This window comes from Momordica charantia (assembly GCF_013281855.1).
Source record: "Momordica charantia cultivar OHB3-1 chromosome 4 unlocalized genomic scaffold, Mcharantia_2.0 BLBB01000004.1, whole genome shotgun sequence".
NCBI lineage: Eukaryota > Viridiplantae > Streptophyta > Magnoliopsida > Cucurbitales > Cucurbitaceae > Momordica > Momordica charantia.
The window spans coordinates 18,274,824-18,298,223 of NW_028275162.1; the positions used below are offsets into that span (position 1 = coordinate 18,274,824).

The 23,400-nt window shown below is 35.5% G+C and overlaps 1 protein-coding gene across 2 annotated transcripts; it reads left to right on the plus strand.

Annotated features, from left to right (window-relative positions):
* Positions 1–1,854: 1,854 nt before the first annotated feature.
* LOC111022352 (Regulator of Vps4 activity in the MVB pathway protein) lies at positions 1,855–11,987 on the plus strand. 2 transcript variants are annotated; one of them, XM_022299519.2, is made up of 6 exons: positions 1,855–2,203; positions 2,723–2,855; positions 2,953–3,056; positions 9,512–9,683; positions 9,771–9,911; positions 11,431–11,987. In XM_022299519.2, exons 1-6 carry the CDS (start codon positions 2,154–2,156, stop codon positions 11,806–11,808), a joined length of 978 nt encoding a protein of 325 aa, XP_022155211.1. In that variant the 5' UTR covers positions 1,855–2,153; the 3' UTR covers positions 11,809–11,987. The 2 variants fall into 2 exon arrangements, with proteins under 2 accessions (XP_022155211.1, XP_087979429.1); XM_088123303.1 differs by lacking the exon at positions 1,855–2,203 and adding an exon at positions 2,258–2,515.
* Positions 11,988–23,400: the final 11,413 nt, after the last annotated feature.

Below are 23,400 nucleotides of genomic sequence, written 5' to 3' on the forward strand. Positions count from 1 at the left end.
CAAGCCATTGTTACCCGACGTAAGTTTGAGAACAGACAACTTGCTGCAAAAATAGCAGAGTTTGGAGGTGCCCCTCGAAAGATTGGTTAAAAGATGTCTACCGCATTGATCTATTCATCGTCAAAAGCAACTTGCAAAACAAATATAAAAATTACAATGTTGGAAAAAAAAACACAAAAATTTTATACTTTCGACTATCGCTCTGGTTATCATCATCGCTACGGTTCTCACTCTCGCTCTCGTCAAGAATTCCTATTTACACAGTTCCCATGTACGCAACGTTGAATGTAGATGTACTGTTCACATAACTACACAATACCCAAAGCATTATTGCACTCAACACCCAAACATGCTGCCTCACGCTCTCGCTCTCGAGTGCACTCTCGTTCAGTCTATCGCACTTTCCAAAAAATTAATAGATTTTAATCTCACTCTCGCTCTGGCCATCGCTCTCATCCTCTCTCACGTTCACATCCTCATTCTCGTCACTCACTCCAATAGACTTATTATCTCGATCTCGTTCTCGCTTATCTCGCTCTAGTTCTTGTTCTTCTCCATAAACGTCCCCATAACTACTTCACCGCATATCCATTAAATACGGTAGGAAGACGTTGCACGCAATTACACCCAATTAATGATGCTTACCAACACAATTCAATGTATATTAGGCGATGCTTCGTCTTATATATACCACATACATCTGCATTCTGGTTTTATTTCATTTCTACTGTCTGCGAGAAAGACATAGAAAAAATGTCTGAGGGCAGCAGTGGACTGAGAGTAACCATGGCAGAGCCAGATCAAACATTCAAAGACAAGGGGGTGGAGTTGCAAGAGGAGAAGAGAAACCATCAGAAAACAAGAAATATGTATATCGACTTAGAACGTACATGTCATACATTCGAAATGATGGAAAGCAAATACCGTGCAAGGGTAGACATGTTGGAGGAAGAGAACAAACAACCAAGATAGAGTGGTAGCATTGGAGGCTCGTTTGTGCGATCTGGGGGAATTGTCCCTGTAGCTATTCGATTTATGTTTCTTTTTCTTCCATCCAGAATTTTGTTATTTTATGTACTTTGATAATTCTGTTTCCTCAATGTATTTAATTTTCCATCTCTGGCGTAATTTGGAAGTCCATATCTATAGAAAATACAGATGTGGTTACAGGTCTAGCTTGTAGTCTCGTTCTTGCTCTCTTTATCATCCCGCTCTGTATCTTCGTCTCCTCACGGTACCGTTATAGTTCTCTCTCGCTCTCGCTCTTGTTCTACTTCTTCGTCTCTTCTCTGTCAAGTTATAGTTCTCTATCGATCTCGCTCTCGTCATATCTATCGTTCCCGTTCTTAGTTCTCCTCTTCATCTCTGTCTCCATCTTCGCTAGTTGTCTGCTCTCCCTGCATCTTCATACGACCTTGCCGTCGTTGATCATGCTAAACTGCTAGGGATAAATAAACAAAGAACTTAATTATTGAAATTTAATGCGTCAGCATTCGACATCACATTGACCAAACAAGGCGAGGAGAGAGGATAGGAGATGGAGAGAGGATAGGAGATGCAGAGGACAAGAGGATACAAGATTCAAAGGAGAGAGGATAGAAATGAAAAAACACGAGGGAAAACAATTGGTAGGGTAGTAATTTGGAATTTATGATGATGTCAACAAATATTTACAAAACACAAAGGAGAGGAACATATTTCATAATGAGCCTTTGACAAAGGCTATTCAGTCCAAAAACCATGTTTTTGGCTAAGTGCAAATTTAAAATTATTTTATGAACAAACTCAAAAGAACTGAAGCTTTTATATGTTATAATAAGTTAAAATATATATCTTGGATAGAAAGAATTCTGAGGTTGGAAACTTGGAATCAAGAAGGGAAAAAAAAATCGATATTTTTTTTTATCGAAAAATTCTTCCATGGATTAGTTGGAAAGAGACGGTGAACTTTTCATAATGTAGAAGATGAAAAAGAATGCAACTTCAATCAAGTTGATATTTTTCTAGTCTCCAACCGATATTCATCTCTGCGACTCAGCCCAGAACATCGATCATCACAAATTTGCTCGCCAGTACCGCTGCTTGACGAACCGAAAGTACTTAGCACTGAAATAATTCGCCGAGAGAGACTGTTTTAACTTTAAGCCTCAGTAATGTCACTGCTCAATCAACTCTTTAACAGAGGGGTCTTTGCTGGAAAATGGTCAGCTTCCGATTTTTCTAAACCCTCTCACTATTCTTTTCTTTCTTGAATCAAATTCTTAATTTCATTGACTATGGTTTAATTTTGGTTCGGATCCTTAGCATTACTTTTAAGACAAATTAGTCTTATTTTGCGGTTACCTGATGATTGAATTCATCTGGAATTGTTATCTTTCCGTGGATTACTTGATCGTTGGGGATCTTTTTGTTTCGCCAACTTATAAAACCCAATACCCACAAACCAAATTTGGGCTGCGATCTTTATTCAGCAGAAACTTCTGTTCCCCAAAACTTGACGGAATTTTACAGAATGGTTCGCTTGTTTTTATACGATTTCGCTAGTTGAATTTTGTTTCGTGGGCTGTTAACTTTACCATCTTTCAATTAGGCTGATCTTTTCTGTTTTTGACAAGTTTTCATGTCAAAAAATTTCGAATCAAAGTATCAAACAACCTGATAGCATCCCGTGCATTTTTCTTGGGAATGCAAAGTAATAATATGTAATGGGGGGTTTTTGTAGCAAAACTTGCTTGAGCCTGGCAATTTCGCGAATCAAGTTGCTGCAGAATAAGAGGGATCTGCAGCTGAAGCATATGCACAAGGAGATAGCACAGTTCTTGCAGGCCGGGCAGGAACCGATAGCTCGGATTCGGGTACTGGTTCCTATCTTTGAGATCAGTAATGTCTATCAGTTCAGATGTTTGCTCTACTATATGGTAAAATAACATATGTAGGTATCTGTTTGGGTAGGTGGAGCATGTAATACGGGAACAAAACATATGGGCTGCATATGAAATTCTAGAGCTTTTCTGTGAGTTTGTTCTTGCTCGTGTTCCGATCATCGAAAGCCAGAGGTAATTTATAGCTAAAAGAGTTGTTTCCTTATATTCAACTTCTTCTTAATTTGTAGTATGATTGAAAGTTAAATGGATTGTTAAATACTTTCTGTTGGTACTTTGGTTCCAATGAACTGAAACTCTAGAATTTCACTTTCCACCCGTAATGCAATGGATGTTGTTGCATCGGTGGTCAAGACCTATGCTAGAAGAAAGAGAAAAGAACTGTCCACTAGTGTTCAAGAAAAGAACTGTCCACTAGTGTTCAAGTATCTTTTATGCTGTGAATCTAAAATTACTTGGGTAGTTATTATATGTAACTTCTGCAAGTATTTTTTGTTAGTTATGTATTGGGATAAGAAGGAAGAAAGTCAGACGGTTAGGACGTGGTTCATTTTGTCAAGAAACTGTATTGCAGGTAGAGATCTTTGCCCTCTGGCCATTGTTATAGGGTTGTAATATCCCACTGGAAGAGCTAATAGTAACTAAAGATCATATCAGATGTCTAATGGATTCTTGATGCAAAATTAGAATAAATCAGTCCTGAAAAGTTCACATGCATCAATTTTCAGAGTTTCTCGATCACTATAACCGCAGAAAACCTTCTCATTTCAAATGCCGATTTTTCTAGGTGCTCTCATATTTTATTTTGCTGCACACCTCTTTAGATTTAGCTGTTGTATCTAGGAATTGAGTTTGAAAGTTTTGGTTATGGTCATGTCGTGGAATGAGATTATCAGTGGAGCCACTGATCCATGAAGACGAGGAGCGAAGGAAAGAGAGTTCTTTGAGTGACAAAGATTCATTAATTAACCATGAAAAATGGAAGTATTACTTAGCTTACTTTCGTTCCAGTCATGCCCATCTCTGTTTGTGTTAGACTTTTGAATGCTGACAGATGCGTCCCTTCATACTTTTCAGTGGATCCTTGGGTCTAAATCATGTTCCTGAATTATAATTCCATGAACTCATCCATGTTCATAAATCCCAGTTCATAAAGTCATCAGTTATATGTAGGTGCACGTATTGAGTTTATGAATCCTGAGAAAGTCTTTTTTCTTTTTTTTTTTTCCTTCTCTGTGTGTAAGAAACATAAATTTCATAGATGTATGAAATTACAGAAGATAATTTCAAAAAACGGAATTTCAAAAAGGCCATCAACTTGATACCAGATTGTTAAGACATTTGTAAATGGGTAGTGACATTTGCAACAACCCAAGGGCTATTAACAAAACTCTATCAAAGAACATATTGAAGGGGAGGTATGTATCGTTGAAGATCCAGTTATTCCTTTCAATCCATATACTCCATAGGAAGAATCTTATAAAATCCAAAACTATTAACAGGTTACAAAAGGTAGGGACAGGTTAGAAAAAGGTGATCTTGAGATTTAGCGTCTTCCATACACATATGACAGCAGTTAGAAAAGGAGAGGCTTCTTCCTTTGAACCCTGTCATTGGTATTGATAGAGTTGTGACTAAGGCTAAGCTCAAAAAAAAAAAAAAAGAGTTGTGACTAAGGCTAAGCTCAAAAAAAAAAGGGTATTTGGGTTTCAGAAATATTTAATATGGAGTTGCATCTCGTAATTGTGAGAGAGTTTGTTGAACATGGCTTTGACAGGAATTTATTTTTGTTGGGTCTTCCAGCCATTGCCACCTATCTTTGAATTGGGAAGGCTTTGTCAAAGATAGCATGTGAGATAGATCCATCCTATTGATGACGTCATTGTCTTTTGGAGGCCTTTTGAAAGTGTAATCCCAATGAATTCATGGTTAAGGATCATAGATCTGAAACCCGCGTGGTCTTAGTGGACAAAGCGAAGAGATCTGAGTAAGCCATAGTCAATGTGGAAGCTCCTAGCCAACTATCATGCCAGAAGGCTGCCTTTGCCAATTATGCATAATGCCTCTGTTTTGATAACCGTATGGGTAAGAATGGCCTTCCATGGGCCTTTATGGTTGCTTGAGATGTTGGAGGTCCAAGCGTCAATTTCTATTGTCCCATATTTAGTAGTAATGAACCTCCTCCAAAGCTGATTTTTTTCCATAATATACCTCGATGTCCACTTAGATAGCAAGACTTTGTTCCTCATCTTGATCTTACCGATGCCAAGGCCTCATTGAGAAGCGGGACTTGGACGTTTTGCCAATTAACAAGGTGAGCTTTACCACTGTTTTTGTGCCTTCCCAAAGGATATTTCGAATCAATTTCTCTAGTAGATTTGCAGCCTAGCCAAAGCTGGGATTTGGAATAAGGACAGATATTATATTGGAAAATTAGAGAGAACTGATTGGATAATGATAAGTCTAACTCTTCATTGAAGCTAGGAGATCCCTAAAAGATGATGAATTTAAATAGTTTTCAGCCTAGCTAGCCTTACTTAGCTTCGCTTCGGTCAGAGATGAAGTTGACGGTGGGCATTGGTCCTTGGAACTTTCCAGGCCTTTTCGGTAGCCTCTCTATGTAAACAACAGAACTCTTCATCCTTGCCTAAGGATTTGTTCGGTGCTTTGTGGAAATCTAAAAGCCCAAAGAGAGTTAATGTTCTCATATGGATTCTTCTCTTCGGTAAAGTTAATACAGTGGATGTTCTTCAAAGAAAGAATCCTTCAATGGTTCTTTTTCCTTCCATGTGCTCACTGTGTGGAAAGTCTTGTGAGTATCAGCAACGTATATTTTTTCAGTGTTATTATTCGGCTACTTGCTGGAAGCTTTTCTTTGAGATCTTTGAGGTTTATTGGGTTTTTGACTTCGAAGTTGCAAAGAATGTTCAATCTTTGTTAATTGGCCCGAGTCTTGCGTCAAAGGCGGGTCTTCTTTGGTGTAATGGAGTCAAAGCTTTGCTGTTCGACATGGGGTTCGAGAGAAATCAAAGGCTTTTTAAGGGGAAACGAAGAGATTCGGTTGAAGTTTTCTACCTAGCAAAGTTTAAGGCTTCTCAATGGCATGCTCTTTCCAATGTTTTTGTTAATTATTCTTCGAGTATGATTTGTTCTAACTGGAAGGCTTTTATAACTCCCCCTTAGCTTTTGTTTTCGTCTGTTTTGTTTGCTGCTTTGTTTACTGTTTCGTTTATATTCTCACTCCTTCGAGGGTTTGTATCTTTGAACAATTTTCTGTTCCTTTTCATTAAATCAATAAAAAGTCCGTTTCTCGTTCAAAAAAAATATTAATGATAAGTCTAACTCCATGGAGATGAAAAGGTGATTCCATTTGGTGAGCTTGCATTCTATTCTTTCAATGATATACGAAGTCAAAAAGTCTTTTTCCTGTAGTTACCATTTAAAGGAATGCCTAGATAGGTTGCAGGCCAAGTGATCACCCGGTAGTCGAAAGCCTTGGTAATGTCACAGATTGTATGATGCTGTAGGTTAACTCCCAAAATCTATGATTTGTTGTAATTTGTGTTCAACCCCAATGCTACTTTGAAAATATTGATGATGATGAAAAGGTTGCGCAAGCTAGTTGGATTTGCTAAAAGAATAGCAATGTGTCAACCACAAATTGTAGGTGGCTCATGCTTAGGGAAGCATTTGTTGTTGTGTAACCAGTGATTAATCCCCTTTTTTTCACCTTGACAGTTCAGCCTACTCAAACAATCCATAACAATGATGAAGAGGAACGAGGATAGGGGTATCCTTGCTTGTCCCCTTTGAAGACTTGATTTTACCTCTAGGTTTACCATTTATGTTGATGGAGAAATTTGTAGTGGAGATGCAAGCGTGTATCCATTTCATCCACGTTTGTCCAAAACCTTTGTTCTTTAACATAGAATTGAGGAAATCCCAGTCTACTTTATCTAAGGCCTGTCCAAGATCAAGCTTTATTACCAACCCATCCATCTTCCTTGTTTTCCATTATCTATTAGTTCATTGATGCGTCAAGAATTTGTCTACCTTCAACAAAAGCTAATTGGTATCCTGAATTGTGTGAGGGAGAGGAGATTTGAGTCTTTTAGATAGAACTCTAGCCAAAATGTTGTAGGTGCAAGGGATGAGAGTTATAGGTCGAAAATCATGTACTGATTTTGTCTTCTTTTTTTTTGGGATAAGGCAGATATAGGTTTCGTTGAGGCTGGCGTTGATGATACAATTTTAAAATAATCGTGGAACATCGCCATTATGTCGGCTTTGATGATGTTTCAAGACTTTTTAAAGAATTCCGCTGTGAAACCATCGGGCCTATGGGCTTTGTTTGTACCCAAATTAAGAACTACCTTGTGGACTTCATCCTCTGTAAACTCCTGTTCCAACAGCTTCTTGTCATTTTCTATGATAGGATCCCAGTGAAGGTTAGAAGGGTAAAACCGTTGATTTTCTTGTATGGTGTAGAGTTCTTTGTAGAAACCCACAATTTCAGCTTCAATATCCTTGACAGAGGTCATGCTTTTCCCTTTCCTAGATAGGAGCTCAAAGATGGCCGCTTTTCTTCTCTTATTAGCGAGACTATGGTGGAAGAAACTTGTGCTTTCATCACCATTTTAAGTCATTTAAGCTTGCATATTTGTCGCCAAAAATCTTCTTCTTTTGCTGCCAAGTTAAAAGGGGTTCTTTTAAGAGATTCTCTCATTCAAACTGGCAGGGGTGGCAGGGGGAGGGGCTGTACCTTCTACCTTGTCAACCTCTCTGAGCTTTTTGGATAGGCTATTTTTTTGCGGCGAATACACTCAAGTTGATCTTTGTTCCACTGGTTTAGAGGCATTTTCAGGGCTTTTAGCTTCATCATCAATCCATGCTGTGGTCATCCTTGCAGAGAGTTACTTCTCCACCAAGTTTCCATAAAAGAATGGAAGAAGATTTCATAAGCCACATATTTTCAAATCTAAATGGAGTTGGACCCCGTTGTATGTGCCCAAATTCACGTTGGATGGAGATATGATCAGATATAACTCTGTCAAGCTGATTGGAGAGAGAAGAGCTAAATTATCGATGCCGCCATTTGTAACAAGGAATCCCTCAATGAGGAGAAAGACCTTTTATTTGACCAGGTATATTTGCCACCTTGTAGGGGGGACCTCAATGAGTGCGAGTTCAGAGATGATATTATTGAAAAGTTGCATAGTCTTGTTGAGAGGCCTGCCATGAGACCTTTCCAAACACCATCTTGAGACATTGGAGTCCCTTGCTAGAATCCAAGAATATTCGCAAAGACATGATAGATATCTGATCTCCTGCTAGAAAGTAGCATTGGAATTAGGTCTTGTAGGGACATATATACTTGACATCAAGAAGGAGAAACTATCAATTAGAGAGTGATGGAGAGAGAGTGAAAGCACCTTCAATAACTTCTTTCATGGTGAAGGATGGATCGTTCCAAAGATTGAGAATTTCCCGAGCCGATCCAACAGCATCCAGAGCAGATTTGGATAGTTTCGTAATAGTCAATAGTTTTGTTTCTCGGAGGATCACCAGATTTGGATTAATGCGGGAGATGGATTACTTGATGAGAGTTCTCTTTCTCCAAGAGCCCAGGCCTCTGATATTCCAAGAATGAATTTTCATTTTGACTGTAGAAAAACCCCTAGAAGCATCTTGCGCTTCTCATAATCAATGGGTGTGGAGAGGTTTTTTAGTTCTCTGATGCCAATAGCAAGTATGAGGCGGTATAATTTCAGTTTTTGTAGGGAGAGAGTGTTAATAAAAAGTTTGTCAGCTTCGTACTCTGTTTCTTGAGGGTTTGTTTCGAGAGGAGGGGTAAGTGTTTCAAGTTTCTTCGGCGGGAATCTTGAGAAAGTTATTAACTGCAAAGTTATTTCAGTAATGCTATTCTAAGCTACAAAAAGAGAGACCGGGTACCATGTTCATTCAATCAAAAAACCTAGTGTACTAGCCATCTACTGAAACTTTATCACTCAATTTTCATGTCACTACCAAGTAGTCGTGGAGTTTACATAACTTCTAATAGTGGTACGTTATTGTGAGTTATTTTGGTTAGTAATTGTTATAACTTAGAATGTGTTTAGGAGTGCTTGTAACATAAGTTTTTAACTATAAGCACTTAATGAAAAGTATTTGATAACAAATCACTTTGATGTTTGGTTTTACACTCTTAAAAGTGATTCTTATCAAGCACTTGGCTTTTTGTTGACAACTTTTATGTTACTAACATGATTTTGAGATTGCTTTTGTGCATGGAGAAAGGCCTAAAGCACTTCCAAACATATTTGGATATCTAGATAACTCTAGTTTCTGTCCTTATAACAATAAACAGTAGGTTCTATTAAGTGCCTATCTAATGGTGATGGAAGATTTAGTGGAGCCTTGCAGTGTCTAGGAAAGAAGTGAAGATGAAAGTTCCTATGTTAAAATGTCAATGAGTTCTATTCATTTGCTTGATTCTGTTCATATCCTTGCCCAGTCTCCATTGCGTTTTCATCTTTAACTAAGACCATATTGAAAACCTGAAATATTAATGTGCTTACTTTTTGTGCATTTTGTTTGTCTATTATTAACTATTAAACTTACCATGACAGAGAATGTCCAGTTGAATTGCGAGAGGCTATTTCCAGCATAATATTTGCTGCTCCTCGATGTTCTGACCTTCCAGATTTACTGCAGTTGAAGAATTTATTTGCAGTCAAATATGGCAAAGAATTTGTCTCTGCTATTTCTGACCTTCGTCCTGATTCTGGTGTTAATCGATCAGTTGAGTCCATCCAAAGTTTATCTTGAGCAACACTATTGTATTTTTAAGAACAAAAAGAGATTTGATGATTATTTGTTTTCTTTCAGATTATTGAAAAGCTTTCAGTGAGTGCCCCTCCTGGAGAGTTGAAGCTCAAGGTCATGAAGGAGATCGCACAAGAGCATGGTCTCAACTGGGATTCTTCCAACACTGCATCTGAATTTAGTAAAACCCACGAAGATCTACTGGTACAATTTCGCCAACTTGCATTTTACTTGTAGCTGAAAACTCTGATTTTTTGTGTGTAGATTGATCTGAAATGCATTAGATGTTACATAAACTAGTTTTCGGGTCACAGTCTTCTTACTTTCATGAACCTTGACAATGAAGCTCGTTGATGACTTGCAGCACAACTCTGTATTTGATCTTGGATTCCGTAGTTCATAGTACTGTAGTGAAGTTATAAATTGTATATGTTCTTGCTTCTGGAAACAACTCACCCTATTCTGCTGACTGCATATTTCTCCATCCTCTCCCTTGTATGGATTTATAGCCGTTGTCCTGAGAAGGCTGAAAGGAACCAAGATTAGAACTATGGAACTGAATTGGAAAATGTTACGAGATTCGAGGCTCTCTGTCCTCTGGAGGGGATCCACCAAAATTCTTTTGCCCACCACCCCTTTTTCTATCTATAACCGATGACTACACTAGCAAACTAATAGCACCCTATTGAAAAACAGTAAGACTCTAATAAGCTGAACAACTCATTCACATAGTTAGACTACAGCTTCTAATGAAAGTTTGTGTTCCCTTTACTTCAAAAAAATAAAAAAGAAAAAGAAAAAGAAAAAGTCACTTTTACCCCTATTGACTCGGTTTGTCAATTTTAACCGTAAATATATCAATATTATCTAAATAAGTGGTACAACTAATGCCCTCAATTAGTTAGGTTTACATTCTTTTAAAGATTTGTGGCTTGCTATGAGTACTTCTATGACTGGACAATACAATTTTTGTAAGAATTGAGTATTCTGGTCATGTTGGATGCTTTTTGTTTAAGCTAATTTCAACATTTTATTGTTAAGTTTGAGTACTTTTTACCTGAATAAATTTGTAGCTTGATCTTGGGTGTTTTAGTTTGTGTTGAATTTTGTAAGATTATGTAGTTGGTTCGTGAACAGTTTTTTTTAATCTTTTTTTAAGGAGATATTAATTGCCTCACTTATCATTCCTCAAGAAAAGAAAAAAAACCTCACTTATTCAAATTTAAAGATTAAATTGACAAATGGAGCTCAAGTACAAACGTGAAAAAATGAAACTTTTTCCAACAAAAATTTATTGGAGCCTTTTTATGGGTCACCCAGAGGAGAGAGGAACCAGCACGTCTTCAACGAAAAAGAACAATCTTTTGACCAGTTTTATGAAGCTAGTCTATTTGGTTGTATCTGGGTGTAAATGCTCCCCTATTTCTCACCACTATAGCTTTTCTTCTTGATGTAATCTCTTGAAATTGGCCCACTTTTGTCCTTTCATATCATCAATTAAATTGTTTCTTACCAACAAAAAAATAGTTGGATTTGTCTTCTGGAATTTCGGTGTTTAGGAATATTTGAGGGGAGAAGATTCTCCCCCTCTTCTATGAGCTTGTAAATTTATGGCCTTCTTTCTCTCTCTCTGATGCAAGATGGAGTTTAAAAGTTTATTATTATAGTAACGAAATCCTGTTTTTGACGGATCATTCTGTGGCCTTTGTCTTGCGATATGCAGGGCGGACCGAAGGTAGTACACGGAGCAGCAGCCTCTCAAACTCCCCTCCAACATGGCTCTTCCAATTCTTCCGGGACAGCACGTCCTGTTGTGTCTCCCACGGGAAAGCAAGAACCTGATCGCCACCATACATTCAGCCCAATTAACAATACTACGATAAATGAAATAAAACCAGCATCGAAGAATTTTAATTTCAAACCAGAAGTTGATGCTAAATTAGACACAATACCACCTCCATCCGACATATTAGAGAAAGCCAGAGCTGCCATCGCTTCAGCTGAACGTGCCACTGCAGCAGCCCGTGTAGCTGCCGAGCTAACTAATGTCAACCTTGGAGCAATGAAGCTTGAAGGAGGAGCACAAGCTTCTGATTGTTGAAGACAGAAAAGAGAAGGTAATATATACATTATTGTTTGATTCTGAGGCATAAATTCTGTGTTTGAAGTTACTCACGAGTGTTGAAAGATTGAAGAGTGAAGAGTCAATCCACAAGTGGAACCAAATCAAATCAAATGTATGTAATTAATACAGTTACAAGTAAAATTTATTTCCATGTATTTGTTGTGTGGTTAAGTCGTAAAATCCTCACCTTTGGTGATGTTGGTCTACTGCTTTCAGTTTGATGCAGATCACTTTTGAATTCATTCACTAAATTTCAAAAATAAAAACAAGTTTCTTGAAAACATCGTGTTTTTTTTTTTTTTTTTTAAGTTTCAATATCTTGACTTAGATTGTGAAAACATTTAAAAAAAAAGTAGATGAAAGAATACAAAGGTGAAAGTACTTAATTTTCAAAAATAGAAAATATAAAACAAGTAACAAGACAATTATCCAGCGAGGCTAAAATTAATAAAAAAAATCTGTTTGGATAATGATTTTGTTTTTAATTTCTAAAATTCACAGTTGTGTGGTACCATTTTCTTTTGCCCGTGTCTTATTTTGCAAAAATATCATTAAATTTCTAGCCAATGCCTGGGTGGGTGCAAGGGCCATGCATTAAGAAGCACTGAATTAACCCCCAAGCAAAAGAAGGGGCCTTTTTTTTTTATTTAAATTCATTTCATGTGAGTGGATGATAAGATAAATTAAAAAAAAAAAGAGAGTGAAAGAAAAAGGATAAGATATTGTGTTTTCTAAAGATAAAAATGATAAAATATCGAGATTTTGCAAGCGTATTCAAATCTCCTTGACCTTCATATTTGTTGCACTAAAAAAATTTATTAATATCAAAATTTTGGGAAAACTATTAATATCACCCTTAAACTATAGCTCTGGTTATATCACCCTTTCAATTTGATTCATCATCCCTCTGTCACCTATGACAATTTATAATTAAACCCTTAAATATATCTAAATGTACAAGCTACCGTAAACTAAGGGGTTTTTTTTTTTGGATAAAACTGTAAACTAAGGATTGTTACACTCAAACATTTGAATTATACCATGGTTATAATTAAACCTAATCTTTGTTAGCTCTCTAAAATTTGAAAAGTATAATATTAACCATGAAAAGGATTTGGTTTTCAAATCGATATTGAGGTGCAATCTCGATTCAAGGAAACAAAAAGTTGATGGAAAAAAAAAGTTTGAGTTTGATTATAATAATCTTATAGTTCGAGAGGGTATGATTGGAATAATGGTTATAGTTCAGAAATTTAATGCACATTTTGGAATCTTTAAAAGTTTTGTTGTAATAATTTTGTAACTTTAGGGTCCTGATTGAGTGATTGAAACAACCCCTATGGTTTATTTTTGTAATTTTCCATAATCTTACAATTTTTCATGTGTCTACATGGTTGTGAATTTGTACAGTTAAACTCATTCATTACCTTCTATACATTAATTGTGACATGTTAGGAGAGGGGTAAGGTGGGAACTTTTTCTTTTGTCTTCATTAAATTTTGAGTATTTAATAATTTATATTAGTTTTTATACAAATTCATTCAAGTTTCTGGCTGCCTATTTTATAAGTTGTCTTTCCATTTTTTTCCCTTTTTCTATAAAAGGTACCAAAATGTGTCTCACGAACCAAACAAATTTAATAAATGTTGAAAAGGGTTAAAATAAAATTTAAATAATTCATATATATTGGAAGTATTTTAATGAAAAGAAATTTCACTGCATACCGCATACATACCATACGTTTTGAAAAATGTAACAATTTTCATTTTTTCTTTCAATTATAATATAACATTTAAGTTTGAATTTAATATAAATTATATTATTTTTGTAAAATTTTACACTTCCTACAATATTTTGAAAATATATACATATTTATTTAAATTATTCTTTAATAAATTCAAGAAAAAATCACGTCGGAAACTTACTATTAAATACCCAGTTTCATTAGTGAACATATAAATGAATCCATTTGAGTCAGAGGAGGAGTATGTTATAATTCAAAATATTATCCTCCCGTGTAGTTTTAAAAACTTCATTATCAAAAATAAAATTCAAGTCTTTGATTATAGTGATATCATGACAAAAATATATACTTTTTAAACCTCCACTATTTGTCTTACCAAGGGATTGATGAGCTAATATAACATGGTCGAATTTTTGGTTGGACGATGTGGAACGATAGAAACTTTATTGGTATATTTTAGCAAGAAATTGATGAACTAATCTTCCATGTTAACCAATAATTAGGTTCTAGTGTGATTGTCAAAGCAAGCATAGTTAAGCAGTAATTGATCTATACCTTTAACTGTGGGTTCAATTCCCCACTCCCACAGCCATTGAAAATATAGAAGAAACCACGTACATTTTTATAAAAAAGAAAATAAGTTACAGAAAAAAGTTGTGTAACCTTTTTCATCCACTTTTTATTATTATTATTATTTTATTTTGCTCAACTTATCCTCGTTTTTATATTTACCCTAACTCGGACTTTAATATAAATGACCTAAAAAAAATAAGCAAAATGTAGTATTCACACGTAGCTATATACGTCAACTTTATTATTTCTCTCTATCACGAAAATGTGTCAGACAAGAGTTTTTATTATTATTCTTTCTTTCGTTTCAGGTAGGTGAGAATTTAAACCTCTATTCTTCAATAAAATCTAATGATACTTTAAACTAAATTACATTAGTCTATATGAAAATTGAGAAATTTTACTGGAAGGACTTAATTGAGAAGTTTCAATACATGAAAGACGAATTTTAGAATTTTTAAAGTTTAAAGATCACAATCTCATTTAATGATATCAAAACTTCCACAACCTCATTTAATGATTTTGGGAAAGATTCTTCAATTAATTGAAGGATATTGTCAATTATGGCAAGGATTTGGAGGGAAATAATTGTTTCCAAGGTTGGCTTATACTCCACCATGATAGGTAAGGAAGGATTAGACAAATTCCCAAAATCATGGTGATAGGGGATCTCAAGAGAATTGAGACTGATAACCTCCACAGATCCTAAAACGGTGTTTGAGTCGATCGCTGCCGCACCTCCATCGTCGCCCATCTTCTGCTCCGTCATCCTTGCCCCGGAACCATGGAAGTTCTCTAAATTGGAATGTAACGAAGATGAAGAGTCATCCCAAGAGATTACAGGTGGTAGCCCTCTCCAATTTTTTGCATTCAAAACGTCACGATGACGAATCATTGACCATACATAACAATGTTGGTTTTGATTTTGTCAGCTACAACAGCACTATTGGCATCCAATAGGGAGATCCCTGACTCCCTACCACCATCCGGCATCACAGAAACTAGCGGGAAAGAAAGATCCTCCCTAAAAACAGCAATAGAAGTCCCCGAAATATTTTGATCTATGCTACTTACTACTCAAGGAAAAAAAAGTACAAAAGAACTTAAACAAAGGAGAAAGGAAAACCCTCTGAAAAAAAACTCAGCTAGAGGACCGAGAGAAAACGCACACCCTTGATGGGGAGGAGAAGGAGAGGTGGAGAGTAGGCCACTGACCACCCCCTCCCCACTTTTTTTTGCTGTCCTTTGAAAAAACTCAGTCTTTCGAGAGAAGAAAAAAAAAGTTGTACAATCTTAATTATCTTCTCTTTGACCGTCTCTATAACATTTATTTTTCTAATTAATATTGTCTCACTAACATAACTTTTGCTCTCTAACTTCCTCCCCCTAAGCAACCATTTATTTTTTGGAATCTAGATAGCTAACATATTCAGATACCTGAAATATTAGATATTTGAAATTATAGAGATGTCTGACATATCTTTGGATAACCATATTTGTTGGATAGAAATATTTATAAGGACGTTTGATAATATTTGGATAGTTGTGTTTGTTTTACAGGATTTGTAAAAATGTAACTAAAATTATGTATTGTTACAAACAATGCTCTTATCATAGTCATTATTAATTTATATGTTGTTTTTTAATATATAATTTAAATTTATCTAACAAATTTGTTTTTTTATATTATATTTTTATTTCAATTTATTTTATGTTAGGGTCACTGTTAAAATAAAAGAAAGATGGCACATTAGATTTTAATTAAAAATAAGTTAAAAGAGATTATATCATTGACTAACATTTAGTTTTGGTTGGAGGTATATGCCAATTACCGCTGAGCTATGCTCGTTTTGGTATTGACTAACATTTAATTGATATCAAAATGCTGTATAAAAATATAGTTAATGGTTATATTCATTTACCAATGAATAAATGCGCATTGATTTATTTTAAAAATAAATAACGAAATATGAGGTAAAAAAATACAAATAAAGAAGATCGATGAAAGAAAGTATATGTTACCAAAAATGTCATAATTAAGAACATGCAAGCTCATGTTGTAGGAGGGTATTCAAAAGCTACTTGGGCATTTGCCTAATCCTCATGAGATGCTTAGACATCTTTCATTTTTGTCCAACAAAACATCGGAATTTGGATATCCATCTTATCAGAATATTGGATTCCTACCAAGCAAATGATCTCTAAATGATTTTCTCTAACTTTTATTTTTTTATTTCTATGTATTTTTTCTCTCTAACATATCTATTTTAACTCTCGAACTTTCTTTGAAAAAAAATATAGTTATCAAATAGATATGTTTTTTATTTTTTCGAAACTGGAAAATAAAAATAAAAAATAAAAATGGTTATCAAACGAGAACTAATTTATAGATTTGATCCTTGAACGTTTAGGGTTATTACCTATCCAGTTTTTGTATCTTAATTTATCTTCAATAAGTGTCCTTAAACTTTCAAGATTGTCTATTTGGTCCCTATACTTTAAAAAAATTCTAATTCTAATACCTCTTTAAATTTTCAACTTTGTGTCTCATAAGTCCATATCATCATTAACTTTGTCAGTTTAGCAATTGCGTGGACCATGATTGTATTATTTAAAGATTCCATGGTAGGTTGATTTCAGACATTCAGTGATAACATTAAGTTATTTATAAAGTCAACGATAAAGACTTATTAGACAGAAAATTAAAAAGCTCAAAAAGACTTATGAGAGTTTTCTAAATAAATTCAGCTCCAAAACTCCAGGACCGAATCCATCAGAAAATGAATAGATAGAAAAAAGAAAAAACCCTTATTAGATAGAAAAATTATTATTCAAACACACTTTTAAGAATATCTTTCCTAGAAAGTAGAGGGAAAAAAAAGGAAAATTTAAAGGGGTTTTGAAAGAACTCAAACAAAATGCAAAAATGAGATGAAAACAAATTAAAAAGGTAGCTCACATCACACCAAACCAAATAGATTAAAAGAAGGAAGAAAAGAAAAGCAGAAGGGAAAAAGGTAGGCCACATAGAATTTTGACAAGTCACAGACAGACAAAGCAAAGCAAAGCAAAACATTCTTGTTTGGTTTCCCAAACACACACCGACCCACATGCACTATGGGCTTTTCTGATCTGACCAGAGAGGAGGGGGTGTCCTTAGGATGTAGGGCACAGCAGTGATAGTAATGGGACTCTCACAGACCCCTATTGCCCTGCACCCTCCTGTGAGACCCCCAAACCAGGTTACATGTTAACTTATCATTCCTACTCACAAAACAAAATTTACTCCCTCTCCCTCTCCCTCTCCAACGCACCAACTTTGTATTTTTCCTACAAAATCCATTCATTATCCTCTCTCTCTCTCTCTCTCTCTCATGCATGTATCAAAACCACCCCCTTCAATCATATTTTTCCATATAAACAAATAACATTCAGAAACAGAACCATCAGACTGCACATTTCAGACCACAGTTTCAATTTTTCATCTCATAATTCATTTTGGCTACGTAGATACATATATATATTATTATTTCAAATCACAAAAAGGACATCTTTTTAGAATCTAGACAAAACAACGGTCGAAAATAATCATGTACCTTCCCACACATTCTATCTATTCGTCCATTCGGCCACGTGTTTTCATTTCTTTTTTAACCCAAAAAGTTAAAAATAGACAAAGCTAGCTCAGCTCCATGAGGGCTGAAGAAAAGAGAGAGAAAAATTGGGTTGAAAAAGATGTGAAATAAATGAGCAGGAGAAGTGAGGAAGCTTGAAAAAGAAAGAGGGTTTTGGAGTGCAAAGATCTTCACAATCAACCACATTGATTTAGCTGAATTGAGGAGTCGTTTTCATCTTGAATTTCGGTTTATACAAACAAATATTTTCATTGGTCAGTCCACATCTAAACAACCCTACCGAGGCTATATATTATGATACACCATTTTTTTTCTTTTTTCTCCATACTCTATATTTTTCTTTTGCCAATCAAAACTTCCCCCTTCTGAACTCTTAGATAGACAATCATTGATGCCCATGGCTTATTAATTGTTAAATAAAAAATATGGAAAATTTGAAAAGCAAAGAAAAAGAAGATCTTTGCGTGTTGGGTTTGGTATTAAATGCTTCATCGATCTCTATGAGATGCATTCAGACATCAGAACAGACAAAATTTAAAGAAACTGGAAGAAGTAAAGGTGGAGTTTATGTACTGATGTTGGGCAGCCATGGCGCATTTAATGAAGTAGGTCCACTCCTTCAAACCACATGCATCATTCATCATCCATTTTTTTCTTCTTTTTCTTTTGGTGAGAAAAAAAGTTATAATCTATGCTAGCTAACTCATGCATTTGATGTATGACAATGTTATGAGGCGGAAACGGGCAGCCACATGTTGAACAACCAAGAGATATACCGACTTAGTGAAGTCTGCTCGACCGTAAAGGACAGTAGGTTGAGCTTGCCTTACCATTGCCGCCATCAGCGCGCGCAAGGGATGGACTTGACTGGGCGCAGTTGGCACCCATTCCCCAATCCAGTCACAATCGAAATTGAGGGAGAGAATCTCGACCTTCCTTACCAACCGATTCAGCTTCAATCACCTATAATTAAGAAGGTTGGGTAATCCGTTATCCAGGGATGTTTGAATCCCTTAGGAATATTTTATTCACCTTTCTCGGTCAATACTGACTTGGGAATCGGAGTGCTAGAACTGTGTTTTGCAGATCACTCGATTTATGGAAGGGATAAGCCTTATTGCTTCGACAGACAATTCTGTACACGAACAGACAAATTCATGAAAGTAATAATTAAACTGAACTAACTAAATGAGAACGATTAAAATCATTATACTAATTCTATTATAATCTGTAGTTATTTTTTATTTTTTTTTATTTTGGGGTTTGTAATTTTGTACTGCTTGAAATATTCTTGGACAAAACCTAGCTTCTTTATGTATATGATTTTGATTGTTTTATAAACTTAATTACTGAACTTATGAACTACATTCTACTGCTTTCCAATGAGAAAAAGATGATTTTACAACGGAAGGGGGAAAAAAAAAGAAGAAACAATATAGATGGGATACTTTCCTGAATTACTTTGGTCTTCTCTACGTTCTGTGTATTTTGGCTAAGTTTAAAAGTTTGTAATTATGCTTCTTTAGTGCAAGTTGGGGCAACGAAGTAACGGAGGACTTCTGTTTGCAGAACTCCAGCAAGTTACTTGTGGCCATCTATTACAAAAGAAGCTTAGTTTGATCAATTGTGCAAGGATAATAAATCATCACTACAACAAATTTGATTTTTGCCGTCTTTTCGTCACCATTAAACAAGAAAACGTCGGCAGTTCCTATTCCCGACAAAAAGATTTCATCGGCAATTTTATCGTGATTGGACTGTAGGTCGGGTGAGACTATGCCGATGAAAAGAAATCATCGGCATAGAGTTGCTATATATGCAAACCATTTTTTTGACAGAGTTGACATATACGAAGAAATACAAATTGTCAGCATATATGAAACCTACGTCGAAGGTGAAGAAATTTCATTTTTGTCCTCAACTAATCTCCTCGGACAACCGTCTGATCCTATAACTCTATCACAGAGTTTAAACCCAATTCCTTCTTAATTAACCCTGAATCCTAATCCCTTTGAACTAATGAGCCACCCATCATAATTTACATTTAAACTTATTATAGAATTTGAATATTTACATTAAACAAAAAATTGTTGTTACACCTTTTCAATTCAAACTTAAGATAAGAGTACAACATAGAAAAATAAATATAAAATACGCTTAATGAATTTAGAAGGCTCCATTTCTTCCTTCATCAAATCTCTGTAATTTTTCAATATATGTAACTTTCAATAATAACATCAAGTGTACCTTGAAAAGACAAAACAAATAACAAAAAATGTTTAATAATAGGAAAAAAAGACTAAGATTCATTCAAAGTAGCTATAAAGTTGCCATAAATGTTCCATATGTATTAGAAGTGCCCAAAATACAATAACAACAATGGACCAACCTATAACGTACCTAAATGTTATTTCGATTCTCAATCTCAACCTACAAAGCACTTAAGGTTAACGTAATACACATAACCGCCCTCTTGCACTAAAAACTCACCTAAAAACGTGTCTTAAGTGGCCTTAAATTGGCAAAGGTGCATATAAAGCACAGAAGCTATCACCTCCATTGCACTAAAAACTCACTTAAAAACGTGCCAAAGGGGCCTAAAATTGTCTAACTGCCTTGACTCTCAAATCAACCTATAAAGTTCCTAGGGTGAACATAAAGACGATAACTGCTCCCTTGTACTACAAACAAACTCACAAAAAATTTGCTTAAGCCTAAAATTGCCCAAAGTTCCTAAGGTGTATTAAGGCACACAAGTGCCCTCCTTGCACTAAAAACTCACTTAAAAATGTGCCTAAGAGGCCTAAAAATGTCTACGTGCCATTTCAACTCTCAGGCCAATCTAGAAAAAGTTCCTAAAGTGATCGTAAAACACAGAATTGCCCCCTTGCATTACAAACTCACCTAAAAATGTGCTGGAGTGGCCTAAAAGTGCCTAAGTGCCATTTTGACACTCAAACCTGTTGGGATTATAGAGCCAAATCAAGGAGATTTTTTTTTTCTGATAGTGAAAAGGTCTTTTTGAAATTCTTCCTTGTCCTATTGGACTTTTTTATTTTCTCTTTCCTTTTTAGTTTTTGTCAAACCATTTATTATAAATAAAGATAGATGAGTCATTTGATAGACGAGCACAAATAGATAGTTGTGAGTAATTCTCCAAAGAGAGAGAGTTTGAGAGCTTAATACTTGTGCATATATTCGAGAGTTTGAAAAACTTGTAGAGTGATTCATGAACATTTTCTGTGTGAGGGAAAACTGAAGGAAATCATTGTAAAAGGCTTGTAAACTCTTGGGAGATTATTGTTGACATTTTGAACTTGCAAACTGGACGTAGCCCACATTGGGTGAACCAGTATAAATCCGGTGTTTAATTTTCTTCTCCCTATCTTTATTTATCGTTCTTGTTACACTTAGAAGTTTTAGATTATTTTATCTAATCTTTTAAGTTGTAAGTTCCAATTTGAAATTTGAATTCCACATTAATTGGAACCATAACCTGATCTGGGAATAGATAATAAATATTACATGCATTTGTGATTAAAATAATTATTAGTTGGCTGCATTTTTCACAACAATTGGCATTAGAGCCCAAGTTTTAAAAACGATGACCGGAGAAGATAAATTAGTTATTTTTTATGAAACTGATTTTTCATACTGGAAGGATCATATAGTAGATTATTTACATTCCAAAGAATTGGAATTGCCATTAGACAAGAAGTCAGATGACATGGAAGAAACAAAATTAGGGAGGTGTTGGGTACAATTCTCCTAACATTAACAAAGAATGTGCAGAGCAATGTAGCTAAGGAGACCACTACAATGGGGTGATGGCTGCACCGTACAACATGTATGAGAAGCCCTCGGTAAATAATAAGGTGTATTTCGCAACAAATTTTTTTAATTTGAATATGGATGAAGGTACATTTGTGGTTGTCCATATAAATGAGTTTGATGCGGTTGGTTAACAAACTGGTTGCTGTTGATTTAATATTTACGGATGAATTAAATGCTATCTTGTTGTTGAGATCCTTACCTGATAGTTGGAAGCCGATAAAGGCAACTATTTCAAGTTCTTATGAAAAAGAGAAATTGAAATTCGCTGATGTCAGAGATGCAACTCTTGGAGAGGAGATTCGCATAAATGATTCTAGTATTGCGTCTACTCTAGTACAACATTGAATGTGGACAGAAGAAGAAATAATAACAGAGACTATGGAAAACATGAAAAGTCAAGAAACAATAGAAGCAAGTATAGAAATAGTAAACTAGGATGTTGGAATTTTGGTAAGACATGACATCTGAGGAGGAACTGTAGAGCCCCAAAGAAAGCTGAGGGTAAAGAAGTTGGTGCAAATGTTGTTGTTGAAGAAATACATGATACTCTAGTTCTTGCAGTTGATGGCACTCATGGTACATGGGTGGTGGATTCAGGTGCGTCTTTTCATTCTACGAGACAATGTGACATTCTTGATAATTATGTTGCAGGAAATTATGGAAAGGTGTTTCTTGGTGATGGAGAGCCTTTGGACATCATTGGGATTGGTGACATTAATTAAAAAATGACAAACGGTTCAGTTTGGAAGATTCGCAAGGTACGTCACGTTCAAAATATAATGAAGAACCTGATTTCTGTGGGGTAGCTCGATAATGAAGGATGTCAAATATCCTTCGATCAAGGAAGCTGGAAAGTTATAAAGGATTCCATGGTGATCGCTTGAGGAAGAGAGTTAGGAACTTTGTATGTCAGTAGCAATGACAAAGACATGTTAGCTGATGTAGATCATTCGAGTCAAGACCCAATTATGACACAATAGGCTGGGATATATGAGTGAAAAAGGTATGAAAAATCTTCACTCTACAGGGAAGCTACAAGGAATTAAGGCAGTTGAACATAACTGAAGGGTGGATATTTGGGAAGCAAAGTCAGGTCAGTTTCTCAAAGATAGGTTCAACGCCAAAGTCTACAAAATTGGAGTTGGTTCACATTGATGTGTGGATGCCTTCTAAAGTTTCTTCCATTGGAGGTTCCAGATACTATGTAACTTTCATAGATGACTCAAGCAGGAAGATATGAACTTATTTTATCTAACATAAGTTTGATGTGTTTTATGTTTTCAAAACATTGAAGACTATGGTAGAGAAGGAGACAGGTCTGAAAACCAAAAGCTTGAGGTCAAACAATGGTGGTGAATACGTTAGTAGGAAATTCAGGAAATATTGTGCAAAAAGTGAAATTGTGATGGTAAAGACTATTCCAGAGACACTACAGCAGAACGGTGTGATGGAGAGAATGAACAGGACGCTAAATGAGAGTGCTAGGAGCATGAGAATACATGTTGAATTGCCTAAGATGTTATGGGCAGAGGAAATCAATTGTGCGACCTATCTAATCAATAGGAGCCCGACCATATTATTATACTTCAAATTGCATGAACAAATATGGACTGGTAAACAGGTAAACCTGTTCCATCTAAAGGTTTTTGGCTGCGTATCTTACATTCACATTGATGCTGCAGACAGAAGTAAATTGGATGCCAAATCCAAGAAATGTTTTTTATTGGGTACGGTGGAGCTGAGACAAGATACAGATTTTGGGATGACCAAAACAAGAAAATTATC

Coding starts and splice junctions, on each gene's coding strand:
- LOC111022352 (XM_022299519.2), top strand. CDS start 2,154: ATGTCACTGCTCAATCAACTCTTTAACAGAGGGGTCTTTGCTGGAAAA. Junction 2,856..2,952: donor AACCGATAGCTCGGATTCGG/GTACTGGTTCCT, acceptor CTGTTTGGGTAG/GTGGAGCATGTAATACGGGA. Junction 3,057..9,511: donor CCGATCATCGAAAGCCAGAG/GTAATTTATAGC, acceptor TTACCATGACAG/AGAATGTCCAGTTGAATTGC.